General features: G+C 49.6%; 1 protein-coding gene across 1 annotated transcript in view; it reads right to left on the reverse strand.

The window, feature by feature from the left end:
• The window catches only part of LOC105896139 (vacuolar protein sorting-associated protein 13B), a 338,344-nt gene that overhangs the window by 47,630 nt on the left and 278,042 nt on the right, over positions 1-12,672 (reverse strand). The window contains 4 exon segments of the mRNA XM_042709212.1: positions 216-377; positions 6,174-6,532; positions 6,864-7,045; positions 9,848-10,056. Coding sequence (XP_042565146.1) covers positions 216-377; positions 6,174-6,532; positions 6,864-7,045; positions 9,848-10,056 — 912 coding nt within the window.

A 12,672-nucleotide genomic window follows, 5' to 3' on the forward strand; every position in this document is an offset into this window, starting at 1 on the left:
TACTCTGTGATTACTGGTGGTGTTCAGTCACCTAGCTTTGGAGACACTGTATGTAGAGAGTCTATTGTATAGAGAGCTTTGAATCTAAATCTGAAGAGGGAAGAGTCAAAAGCCTGCCTGCCCCAGCCCATGACCCCCCCAGCCCGCGACCCCACACCCCATGACCCCCCAGCCCGCTCCCTCTCCCCATGTTGAGACCCCTGGTGCTGGGGTACCTGGGGGGACTTGTGTGAGCGCCAGCTGTACTGGTGGCTGTTAACACAGGACAGCAGCACGTTCTCGTCCGTGTCCACCTGGCCGAAGCGCAGCGTCTCCTGGGTGTCGTTGCAGATCACGTAGTGGCTGAACACCAGCTCCTCCGCCTCGGGGTCCAGGTTCTGTTGCCAGGGAGACAGATGGGTTATTGAACATCATAATGCTACTACATAGCAACACCACACACCAACGCCATGGAAAACAGAAACACATATGGCCAATTAAATAAGATACTTATTAAAGATACACCAACAGCATGGAAAAGAGAATCACATGGCCAATTAAATTCCTCAGCTACTGAATCGCCTGTGCACCACATCAGAGCCGGCTGTTGACACCGGGAAGTGGGGAAATGAGTATGGCGATTACACTAGAGCACTCTCCCATGGTGTGTGTGTGTGTGTGTGTGTGTGTGTGTATTTTAATCCTATCCTTATCCATACACCATCTACATGTGAGAAGGCTGATGTTATCAGTAACTTCAAAGAAAGCATTTTTGATTCTGACATGTCATGTACACGGCTCCTTCTTGAATCATGAGTACTTGACCCCAAAAATAAACAATTCCTTTGAAAAGGTGAAAAACCAAGTCTGTAGAACATTACATCCAAGAATTGGAAGAGAGAAATCAGTTTTGCACAGTCACAGAAAGCATGAAAGACAGTATCTGGCACATTACAAGGAATTCACAGAGAAGAAACATTGGACTTTAACTTTCCAACAAAGACCTGTGCGGTCATGAAAGGGTGCGGCACACACTGCTGAATATCACCACAGCGATTTGGAATCGGACTTTTACAAAACACCCTCAATTAATGTGACTGATTCAGATTAATTTTTCCACTTTTTGTGAATAGTACAGTCCACAACCTTCTTACCGAGAGAAGGAGAGAAAGAGAGAGGGAGAGAGTGAGAGAAAAGGAGGGGTAAAGTGAATAAGATAATAGAAAATTATACATACAAAGAGAGAGAGAGGGACAGGTAGAGCGAGACAGTAGGAGGGAGGGAGGGAAGGGAAGAAAGGAGGAAGGGAGGGAGGGAGAGAAGGAGGGGTAGGTGGGTGAGAGAGAGACAAAGAGAGTGTGAGGGGAACAGAAGTGTGTGTTTGTACAAAAGTGTCCAGATGCGCCCTGCCTCGGTGCATGATGGAGAGCGTACATGTGTGTGTGTGAGTGCTTACATATGAACAGGATGCCATATGACTGCGGTTCTGGGTAAGTAGCCATGTCCACGCACTGGATATCCTGTGAGCAGACTGACATCATGACAGGGTTGGGGTTAGGGTGGAGGTCGTGGGCAGGATATGGATCACACACACACACACACACACACGGGCTGATGAACGCGACCAGATCCACGTCACCCAGGCTTTACCCATCCCTTGGCCAACATACTCAGGGCCCCAAATTAACTCAGCATGCCTTCACTTGCTTGCATCTAACTGGTGGCGGACGACTTCGCGCCGTAAATGTAAACAAGCTTGTCTTTGTAACCATGACGTCAAGTGCTTGTCCCACAAAGCCTCTGCTCGATTTGTTTTGGGTAATATTAGCAAGCGTCTCCCTTAAGACTGCCATTCCTTGTTCTGGAGTCATCACTCTGAGATGCCGAGCCGAAAACAAGATGAGTATGACTGTGCGTGTGTGTGTTTGTGTAAGTCAAACTGTGATCAACTTGTTTGTTTTTTTACCACCACAACACAGACCGCTTCAACAGTAAAGCAAAGGCCCACCTTCACACAGATGTCCCAATGAGCCCCCCCCCTAACCCCCATGCACCCCCATCCCCCTCCCAAAGTGGAAAAAGCAAATCACGTGCATCTGACAGACAACTCCTGCTCCCCGGCCCGGCCTGCGTCAGCTCGCATGCGAGAGTGGACACCTCATTCGTTTGCTATTGCAATCACACAACGGCCAGTCGGGGCTGACTGAGCCAGGTCTCGGCCCTGAGGTGCGGCCCGCTCTACCCCCGGTTAGCGCCGCGATCAAATCTGAGTCAATCGGCCTCGGCCCGTCCAAAACACCACCTCGCAAGCCCTGCTGGAATTTCCTTCGGTGAGTAACCGTCAAAAAAAAAAGCCCCACCACACCCCAGGGTCTCCCGAGCCACACTCCAGGACGTTCCTCCAGAGGGCCTTGTGTGAAAGCATCCCCTAAAAGCCCATGGCAGCAGACCTCTGGTTCATCTTTTAAAAGGGCCAGAGTGTAAGAGAGAGGAGGGGGGAAAAGAGAGAGAGGAGATGTTAAGAGGGTGCTGGTGAGACAGCCTCTGCAATAAAGCTGAGAGTTTTACTGCCAAGCACGTTCTGGTGCTGGTTTGTTTCTGCTATTGAAAACGGATGGGGAGGTTTGTGTGCAATGAAACAAAGAGGAGGAGAGAGAGAGAGAGAGAGAGAGAGAGAGAGAGAGAGAGGAAAAGAGAGAAAGAGGAGGAGGAGAGAGAGAGGGAGAGAGAGAGAGAGAGGGAGAGAGAGAGAGAGAGAGAGAGGAAAAGAGAGAAAGAGGGGAAAAAAATAACAGATATAGCTTGGAGAATAGTCTCTCAGCTATGATAGGACAGCTGGGAGTGGAGTCCGAATCCTTTCGGGTTTTTATGGTGGAATGCAATCTCCGTCCGGGGCGCGAGAGGACACCCAGATTTACTAACTTCTCGCCGTCTTCCTCCGGGATGCCACTGTAAGCCCCTGCTTTTGATGGTATCAGTTTCCATGGGGACACACGACACCGGGATCAAAACAGCCTCAGCCCCGTCACTCTAAGCTCTCTCCGGCCATCGATACTTTTTATAAGTGCAAATATAAACAGAAAGATATTTTGATAATCAACAGTTCCTCCTTGTTAAATAGGCTACAGTGACTCCTTCTCGTGGGATACCGGGCCCGGGGGAGATGCGGAGTATCACTTACCATTAAGCGAGACGTGTATTTCATTACTGGAAGTCTCGTCCCACAAAACGCAGCGCTCAGACGCCACAGACATATATAACACGTTTTTAATGTCAACAGGCAACAAAACCCTATCCACTGTGAGAGACAACGTTATTCTCTCTGGGCGACACACACACACACACACACACACACACACACACACACACACACACACACACACACACACACACACACACACAACACACACACACAAACACACACAGTTATGGATCTGGACATGTGCCACAGAGAGGTCGTAGTAAAGCACACACAGCCACGAGAGGTCGTGGAGTATAGAGAGCAGGGATAATCTGCCTGCGGAAGACGGAGAATGTCAGATTCCACAGGCCTTTCTTCGACAGGAATCCGATATCTCTGTAACAACTCTTCAGAGAGGGCGAGGAAGGGAAGAGGTGGGCTGGAGGTTTTGGGAGAAGGTGAAGGGGTTGGTGGTGGGGTGCTGAGAATAGATGGCTAACCACTCCATCACATCATCTCTCTCTCTCCATCGCTCTGTCTCTCTCATGTCCCTGACTTCCCCCCGGCCTTCCTCCCTCTGCCCGCTCGCCTGTGCGCCACATCAGAGCCGGCTGGTGGCCAGCCTTGACACCGGGAAGTGGGGAAATGAGTATGGCGATTACACCAGAGCACTCTCCCATGGTGTGTGTGTGTGTGTGTGTGTGTGTGTGTGTGTGTGTGTGTGTGTATGTATGTGCATGTTAACATTCTTCCCCGGTCGTTCCTGTTTCAATCAGGATCAACTGCTTCCAGAGAACACCTCACACACGCCCGCAACCCACCCCGACAGCCTGGCTCTCATTTTAATTGCACGTACGAGGTTTACATTCTACACACTCTCAAAAAAAGGAGGAAAGACAAAAAAAAAAGAAATAATGGCTGAGAAAGAAAGAAACAGAAACAGGGAGGAAAGAGAGGAATGTTCCATGTAAAAAGCCTGGGCCCTGACAGACTCTGCAGAAATGTGAGATGAAACGTCTTTTTTTTTCTTTTTTTCTTTACTGTCGATCGAGTTACTGCCTGACCCGAGCCCTTCCCCAGTCAATGACAAACCCACGCACAAGGCCTGCCAGCAGATGCTGGGACATCTTTTCCCAAGCCTCTTGCTAACATGCGCTCTGCTCTGGTGTGCTCTGCTTGACTGAGCTATGCTATGCTACGCTATGCTCAGGGGGTCACAGGGTCCCTGCCTCCGTTCTCTGTAGCCACAAGTCCAAACAATGCATGGAAAAAAAACACAAGACATTAATAGGAATGATTGTAGCAGTGAGCACTGACAAACATTGTCAGATAGTGATTTCAGCGGATGTTAGCGCTGTTTTTCATAACTGACTAATTGATACCAGTGAGTGAATGTATCTACAGAGATAGTGCTGCTGTCATGGCAATGACTAGCAGAACCATGTTTTTCTGAGAAAGGATATCGGTGTTGTTTGTGTGCTGTGGGATAGGATGGGAACAATAGGCGTATTTATGACGGGCTTAAACAATCAAAAAAAGAACAATGTGAATCCCAGCTACTAATCAATATTGTAACTAGGAACAGGCACTCACATCAAATCATTATCTTTTGAAGATGCACAGAGCAGGACTACGAGTCTGAATCCACATGACGTCAACATGAGAACAACGCACAGTCTGCTTCCAAAGCATGCTTTGAAAACAGGAAGAAGCGCCCCGCAACGTAACACCATAAATCACGAAAAGTGCTTGAAAAGAAGAGAGGAAAAAGAAGGCTTAGTTCTCGCTTTTCCCAGACATTAAGAAGCCAAATGAAAGAGCCATCTAGCAATACAAAGTGGGAGAGAGTGATAGAGAGAAAGGGAGGGAGAGGGAGAGAAAGATACAGTCTAACAGAGGGAAGAGAGGAAGGGAAAGGACAGAGAGGGGGAAGAGAAGAAAAAGGGAGACAAAAAAGGAGAGTGAGGAGACAATGAAAAAGATACAGACATGTGAGGACGTGGGGACAAAAAGAGGGAGAGATAAGATAGGTGGAGAGAAAGAGAGAGGAGAAGGAGAAAGAGGGCGCAATCTGGCCTGATCTCATCAGACAGATGCGTGCGTGTGTGTGTGTGTGTGTGTGTGTGTGTGTGTGTGTGTGTGTGTGTGTGTGTGTGTTTGTCTCTCGGGGCTTGTATATGAGTCAGCAGGACGCGGCGGTAGCCAGGCCAGGCTTTGGCAGGTGCCTCTGTGCGCCCACCGCTGCCGCGGCACCGCCGTGTTTTCATGGGCTCCACTTCACACACAGGCGTCCTGGCGTGGGTCCGCAGCGGGCAGCCGAGCCAGACTGAGCCCGATCCAGACCGGTGGATGTTTGCGGAGCTGCCGCTGCTGCTGCTGCTGCGGCGGCTGCTCTCCAGCCCTCTGAGCTCCGCCGAGACCAGGCCTGCCTAAGGGGAGCCGTATTTCACGAGAGCTAGTTACCCTGACACCAGGGTGATAGTTTATGGCCCAATCTGACAGAGGGTGGAGGGAAATTGGGGAGCTAAGAAGAAGAAAAAAAAATGACCTACTACTACTGAAGCACACCCAAAAAATTCCTGGGAGCAGAGCATGAAAGATTCCCCAATAAACTGTCAATGTGTGGGATCCAACGGAGAGAGCGTATGTACTCGTGACCCTAAACGTCCTCTGATGCAGGTCCTGGTTTCTCAGGGGTAGGCCCTGATTACGCTCAGCAGTCTGTTTCAAATGAAATGCAACTCCCATCCAGTGCAATCTCCTGCTGGATTTAACAGAGCGCACCACTTTTGAGTTTTAATGCAATTGTTCTGCCACGGACGTCAAAGATTCCGAGAAGTGCACCATGCTAGCAGCTGGGATGAAACAGTAAATAATAATTCTCTGAAAAGAGAAACTAGATGCCTGGCTGGTGGGTTGAACCTCAGGGGGGAACCTGTGAGTGTGCGTATGTACTTGTGTCTGAGACAGAGAATGTGTGTGTGTGTGTGTGTGTGTGTGTCTCTAAGCTCACCTGCTGCCAGCCCTTGATGGCCGTGTCCACTGTGTGCACCATGTGCTGGCTGACGGTGGCGAACACGGGCTCCACAAACACGCTCCCATCCAGCAGCCTCTGCTGGGCGCCCTGGGTGACGGCGGCCTGGCCCCGCAGGGTGAAGGGCCGCACCAGGGGCCGCAGCGTCAGGTTGCGGTACTCCAGCAGCTGGCACTCCAGCCCGCTGGACAGGCTCAGCTCCTGGTAGAGTTGCGAGGGCCGTCGCCCGCTCCACTGGCGCAGGTACGCCCGTGGCTCCTGCACACCAATCAGCATGTACTCCTGCTCCTGAGGTAACTTCCTGTCTGATAGGAAGGGACGGAGCCGCTGGCACGGGGCTGAGAGCAAAAACAAAAGATGGATTATCTGTTTCAATCAGTTTTACATCTTGACCTCAATACATATTTGTAGTCTATTTGTTACAAACATCTGATAATGATTACAAATGGGCACTTAAAGTATAACAACCTGAACAAAGGGCCTTTTTACAATGTACTTCTAGAGTTCCTGACTCTAGACATAAAAATGCCCTAAAGCATATTATAACAGCAGGAATTAATGTAAAAAGTACTTTGTATTGATGAATGGGTGAGCTAAGCTCGTTAAATACCTTAAATACAATAAATATAAAGTAGGACACAAAAGATGATCAAGTTTCAGCTTGGGTACCTGTGCCCAGCTGCTCCAGGTGGTGGCAGAGTCTCAGCTGGATCTGGGCCAGCTGCAGGGAGATGCCCACCGAGGGCACGAACCAGGGGGCGAAGCAGGAGTCCACTCGGGTGCAGGCGGCCAGGGCAGTGGGCGACACCAGCTGGTCACACTGGAGCTGGGAGCTCGACTCACTGTCTGAGCTGAGGGACACAGGAAACAGGAAATACATCACTGAGCTGGTAGACAGGAAAGATAATATTACATCACTGCGCAGGTAGACAGGAAACAGAATGTTGCATCACTGAACTGTGGCAGGAAACAGAATATTTCATCACTGAGCTGGTAGACAGGAAACGGAATATTACATCACTGAGCTCTGCGACAGGAAACGGAATATTACATCACTGAGCTCTGCGACAGGAAACAGAATATTACATCACTGAACTGCGACAGGAAACAGAATATTACATCACTGAGCTCTGCAACAGGAAACAGAATATTACATCACTGAACTGTGAGAGGAAATATAATATTACATCTCTACTTAATCATCTCTACTTACTCAACATTGAAAAATCTAGCATTGTCTGATAGGAGTACCATTACTGCAACAGGTCTATGAGCCAAGGGCGCAGCACGAAGGAAATACATGTTTATGTTTATGTTTGAGTATTTGGCAGAATTGTGGGGGAAAAAAAACATCACTTTGACATTCATCCAAACATGTAAGGATCCGCAGATTATGTATAGGACCGCTACAATCAGGCAGCAGAGACTTCCTGTTTTAGTATTAAACACAGCTAACATTCCACTGGCAGTAGGAAGTGCTGTTTGCTCCTAGTGACATTCCGCTTTTGTCAATGCCGCGTGAGCAGAATCTAAACAGATGATTTGGTTGGTAGCTCCATCGCTATGGGGTATTTGGGGAAACATCTGGATCGTGTACAGCGATTCCCTGACTGCACTGGCAACAGGTAGGCTCCTGCCGACTGAACAAAACAAAAAAAAGAAATTTTTTTGGCCTGAAGACATTATTTGCATGTCATGGTACATAAACATGGATGTCTTTGTAATTGAACTAAATGACCATTTGTTCAGTAATTTGTAGCTACTATGACTTCACCATAAAAAACCACCAGGAACCTTCCAGAAGGGAGAGCAGGGGCATTGCTCTTAAATGATAAGAATCACATGTTGAAGTTTCCCTGACTTCCAGTTGGCAGCAGCAAGCTTATGCTTTCTCTTTTTATTTTTTCACTGCTGTTTTCTTTTTCTGAAACTGAAAGCGGAGGCAGTTGAAACAAAGAGTTAAGGGGAAGGGAATCAGTTTTGATCAAAAAGGACAAATAATTTAAACATAAAGGAAATGTACTGTTTGCAGTATGATTATAATGAAATGCAGATGTATATTTTGTTTTTCGCTGGATGGGGGATTTTTCCCCCCCTCCCTCTCTCACTTTTTTTTCCTTCTTCCTCCTCCGTGGTTCTGTTCTTCACTTACATGTTTTCTTATTCCTCCCATTCTGGTCCTCTGGAGCTCCTAAACCCACACTGAATGTGGGCTTGGCAGCTCGGCTCCACAGAAAAAAAGGAAAATCTCAAAGAATCAGAGAGGAGGGGAGTGTGTGTGTGTGTGTGTGTGTGTGTGTATGTATGTATGTGGGTACAGAGGGAAAAGGAGATATATAGAGAGAAGTGTGTGTCAGAGGGAGAAGGAGAGAGAGAGAGAGAGAGAGAGATAAAGAGAGAACGAAAAAGAACAAGAGAAAGAAAGTGAGAGGGAGAGAGAGATATAGAGAGGTAGAGATATAGAGGGAGAGAGGGAGAGGTAGAGAGAGGTAGAGTGAGAAAGGGAGAGAGGTAGAGAGGTAGAGAGAGGGAGAGAGGTAGAAAGAGAGGTAGTGATAGGGAGAGAGGTAGAGACAGAGAGAGGTAGATAGAGAGAGAGGTAGCGAGAGGGAGAGAGGTAGAGAGAAAGAGGTAGAGCCAGAGAGGTAGAGAGGTAGAGAGAAAGAGGTAGAGCCAGAGAGGTAGAGGTAGAGAGGTAGAGAGAAAGAGGTAGAGCCAGATAGGTAGAGGGAGAGAGGGAGAGAGAAAGAGAGGGAGCGAGAAAGAGATAGAGCGAGAGAGGTAGAGGTATAGAGGTAGCGAGAGGGAGAGAGGTAGAGAGAAAGAGAGGGAGAGAGAAAGAGGTAGAGCGAGAGAGGGAGAGGTAGAGGTAGAGGGAGAGAGGTAGTGCGAGAGAGAGGTAGAGAGGGACCAAGTGCAGGAGCTGGAGGAAGACTGTAAGTTCAGTACACACTGCTGGTGTTTGGCAAGTCAGCCTTGTCCCAGGAGCCCAGAACACACAAAGAGCCACACTGCTTTACTGCAGACCCCCCCCCCCCACCCCACCCCACACACACACACCCCTGCTCCCTTTCTACCCCTTCCCCAAAAGCCACCCCTCCCTCACCTCAATTAGACACACTCAAGGTAAGCAGGAAGGAATCCGGATCGGCCATGACAGCCATTCGGTGTGCTGGGAAATCTCATTAGATTCATCTGAACCCTGTCCAAGCCCGCTCCCTGGGCTGCTGCTGGCCAGATGTGAGAGAGGAGAGGAGGGGAGAGGGGGGAGAGGGGAGGAGAAGAGAGGAGGAGAAAGGAGGAGAAAAGAGAAGGAGAGGTGAGCTGAGATGAGAGGATAGGATAGAAAAGGAGGAGAGGACAGGAGAGGAGAAGTGAAAGAGAGGAACGGAGATTAAAGGGGAGGTGAGACGACGGGAGGAGATGAGAGGAGAATAGGGATCAGAGGAGAGGGGGACACGGAGCGACAAGGAGGCTACAATTGAATTGAATTGAATTGAATTGCAGGAGCGACCACTCTGGAGGTCCGGCTACAGATGGTGAGGCTGGGAGGAGGGTACCGAGGCTGATGAGTGGATGCCACGTGTGTGTGTGTGTGTGTTTGTGTGTGTCTGTGTGTGTGTGCGCGTGTGTGTGTGTATCTGTGTAGTCACCTCTGCTCATCACCCGTGTCGGCTGTGCTGTTGACCACGACCCTCCAGAGGTCAGAGGCCACCAGCTCCTTCTGCTGATTGGCCAGGCCAAGGCCGAGGCTGAGGCTGGGCAGCTGTAGCTCACACGCACTGCTCTCCGACAGGCTGAAGTCCCGGTAGGGCACAAACACCCGCTGGATCTCATCCCAGTACTCCAGGCTACAGGGAACCTGCACACACACACACACACACACAAAAGAGAAAAACCACACACATTAGCAAGCAAAGGGAAATAGATTCTCTCTGTCCTGCGCTTGCGTACACACACACACACACACACACACACACACACACACACACACACAGACAGACAGACAGACAGACAGACAGACAGACAACCTCCATTAGCCATCAGCCTGCTAATATTTCATGACATCCATTAGAGGGAGCAAAATAATCAAAGCAAATGACTTCTGGCTGGATGGAGAGAGAGACAGGGAATAAGTCAGAGGGTTAGACTGAGACACGAGGAGAGAGAAGGAGAGAGGGCAGAAACACAAGGACAGGAGGGAAAGAGGAGAGGAAGAGACAGAGAGGCCTCTCTGGGGTTCCACCTCTGCGCCAGGCCTTTGGCCTCCACTGGAGGAGCAGCGCTGACGAGGATTATTAGCTCAGAGCTCCTCGCGCTCCTCTGTCTGTCTGTCTTCAGTGACGGCAGCTCCACACGGCCTGCTGCTCGTCAGCTGACACGGCTCAGCGGAGAGAACAGCACGCTGGCCTGGCCCGGGCCTGTCCGACCCGGACCCCGACCCACTCCCACCACGGCCATTCTCAGACATGAGCTGCTGGCCTGAGGAGGTCTTGGCATGATGACACAACACCAAGGGCGATGCTGATCATTCACAGACATCGGAGTTGCTTCACATAACTAACGGTAATGTCTCAGTGACAGACATCCATAGTACTTGGTTTGCTTTTATTGTCTCTGCTGGACAGGATGGCTCCATGCCATATGGACATCAACCAGAACCCCCCCCCCCCCCCCCCCCCCCCAGTCATCTCTTAGTATTTGCTCCATGGATCGGTAGGAACTGATGGTGAGAACGGCTCCTCCACTCTTGCCCACATATGTCATCACACAAGCATACATGAAACAGAGCTGCTCTAGCTTATCCGGCTCTGCATTTGGTAGCCTCCGCCTTCAATCAAGCTTCAAATGAAGCTACAGCGTAACTAGCACTACTAGTTAAGTTAGTAGTACCAAGTCTCATAGCATAAGTCATTAAAAATAAAATAAGAAATAAGTAAAATATAAAGGAATGTTCATTTTAGGCAAACCTTATTGGGTTCATCTGATGGAAGTTGAATAGAATAATTGAATAAAAGATAAAAAGCAAGTAAGTATACAATAAGTAAAGAACTTTTTTTTCTTTCTTTTAACACAAGACAGATGGTGTTGTGTGATGATGTGTGAGAATAGTGTCAGTAGTGGTCAGTGACATGCATGAGTGCCGTGTCGCTCTGCTCGCTCCTGGCTCCAGCACACCTGAGATCCAGCATGGCACCTGCCCTGGCAGATGGACAGAGTCCAGGAGCACGCAGCCATCACCAGGGCTGTGAGGTGTGTGTGTGTGTGTGTGTGTGTGTGTTGGGGGGGGGTGTATGGAGTTAGGCTGGGCTTTGCTACGGTGGTGGCGGTGAGGTAATGGGGGTTACGCAACCTCGGCATGCCAAACAGGCTTTCGCCGAAGCGCCGCCTAATTACACCTGCCAAGGCCCTCGCACCTGACCCAGGAGAGGGACAGAGTTTCCACCCGCCCGCGGCCCACCTGAGAGAAGGCGCGCACATGGAGAGGCTCGGAGGCCTCTTACACACGGCAGATAGAAAATGTGCTGCACTTATATCCCTCATTTACCGCTGACCTCATCCATGTTGGGCTTTTCCAGCAGGGGCCCCTGCAGAAGCCTCCCTACGCACGTGAAACCAGTCCAAGGTGGCCATCTTGGGCCAGCAGCCTCTGTGTTCCACCACCTGTCTGCGTTTAACCCTTTGCGCGCCGCCGGGCCATCTGGACTGCGTCTCCCGCTCGGCCTGATTGTGTGTGTACGCCGTGGCGTAAACACGGAAAGACCGTGGATGTCTGATGTATCGCGGATGGTAAATTCATATGTACGTGTGTGTGTGTGTGGTATGTTTACGGAAAAGGTACCAGTGCTGGAGTTTATTTATGAATATCTCTCCCTACCATCAGTCTCTCAATCACTGCATATGCATAGTCAGGTAATACTACACTCCTGCCACACACACACACACACACACACACACACACACACACACACACACACACACACACACACACACACACACACACACACACAAGAGCACAGACACACACACACACACACACACACACACACACACACACACACACACAAGAGCACAGACACACACACACACACACACACACACGTGCGATGCAGCTTGAACATTTCAAACCTGTCTTTTGACACATACTTAGTTCTGTCTCTGGTTTGCACTGTTCCATCTTATCACCGGCTGGGATAATGTAATTGACGTGAGTCTGGGGCTAACGCAGTCATGTTTACTCGAGAGATGTTAACGAATATGTTCTCAAATGCGCTCGCTCACGTCTCAGGCAGCAGAGGGAGGCCCAGTTCCCTTAATCAGGCGTGGAGAATCGGCCCGTATCAAAGCCGACGTCTCGGCCCCTCCAACTGTCCTCTCGGTAACACTACACGTCTGAGAGTTGGGATATTTTTTTTTTTTTGGTGAGCGAGGTGCAAAGCTCGTCAAGATCTAATTAACCAAATGGACTGTCCAGTGT

This window comes from Clupea harengus, chromosome 11 (genome assembly GCF_900700415.2).
Source record: "Clupea harengus chromosome 11, Ch_v2.0.2, whole genome shotgun sequence".
In the NCBI taxonomy this organism is placed as follows: Eukaryota; Metazoa; Chordata; class Actinopteri; order Clupeiformes; family Clupeidae; genus Clupea; species Clupea harengus.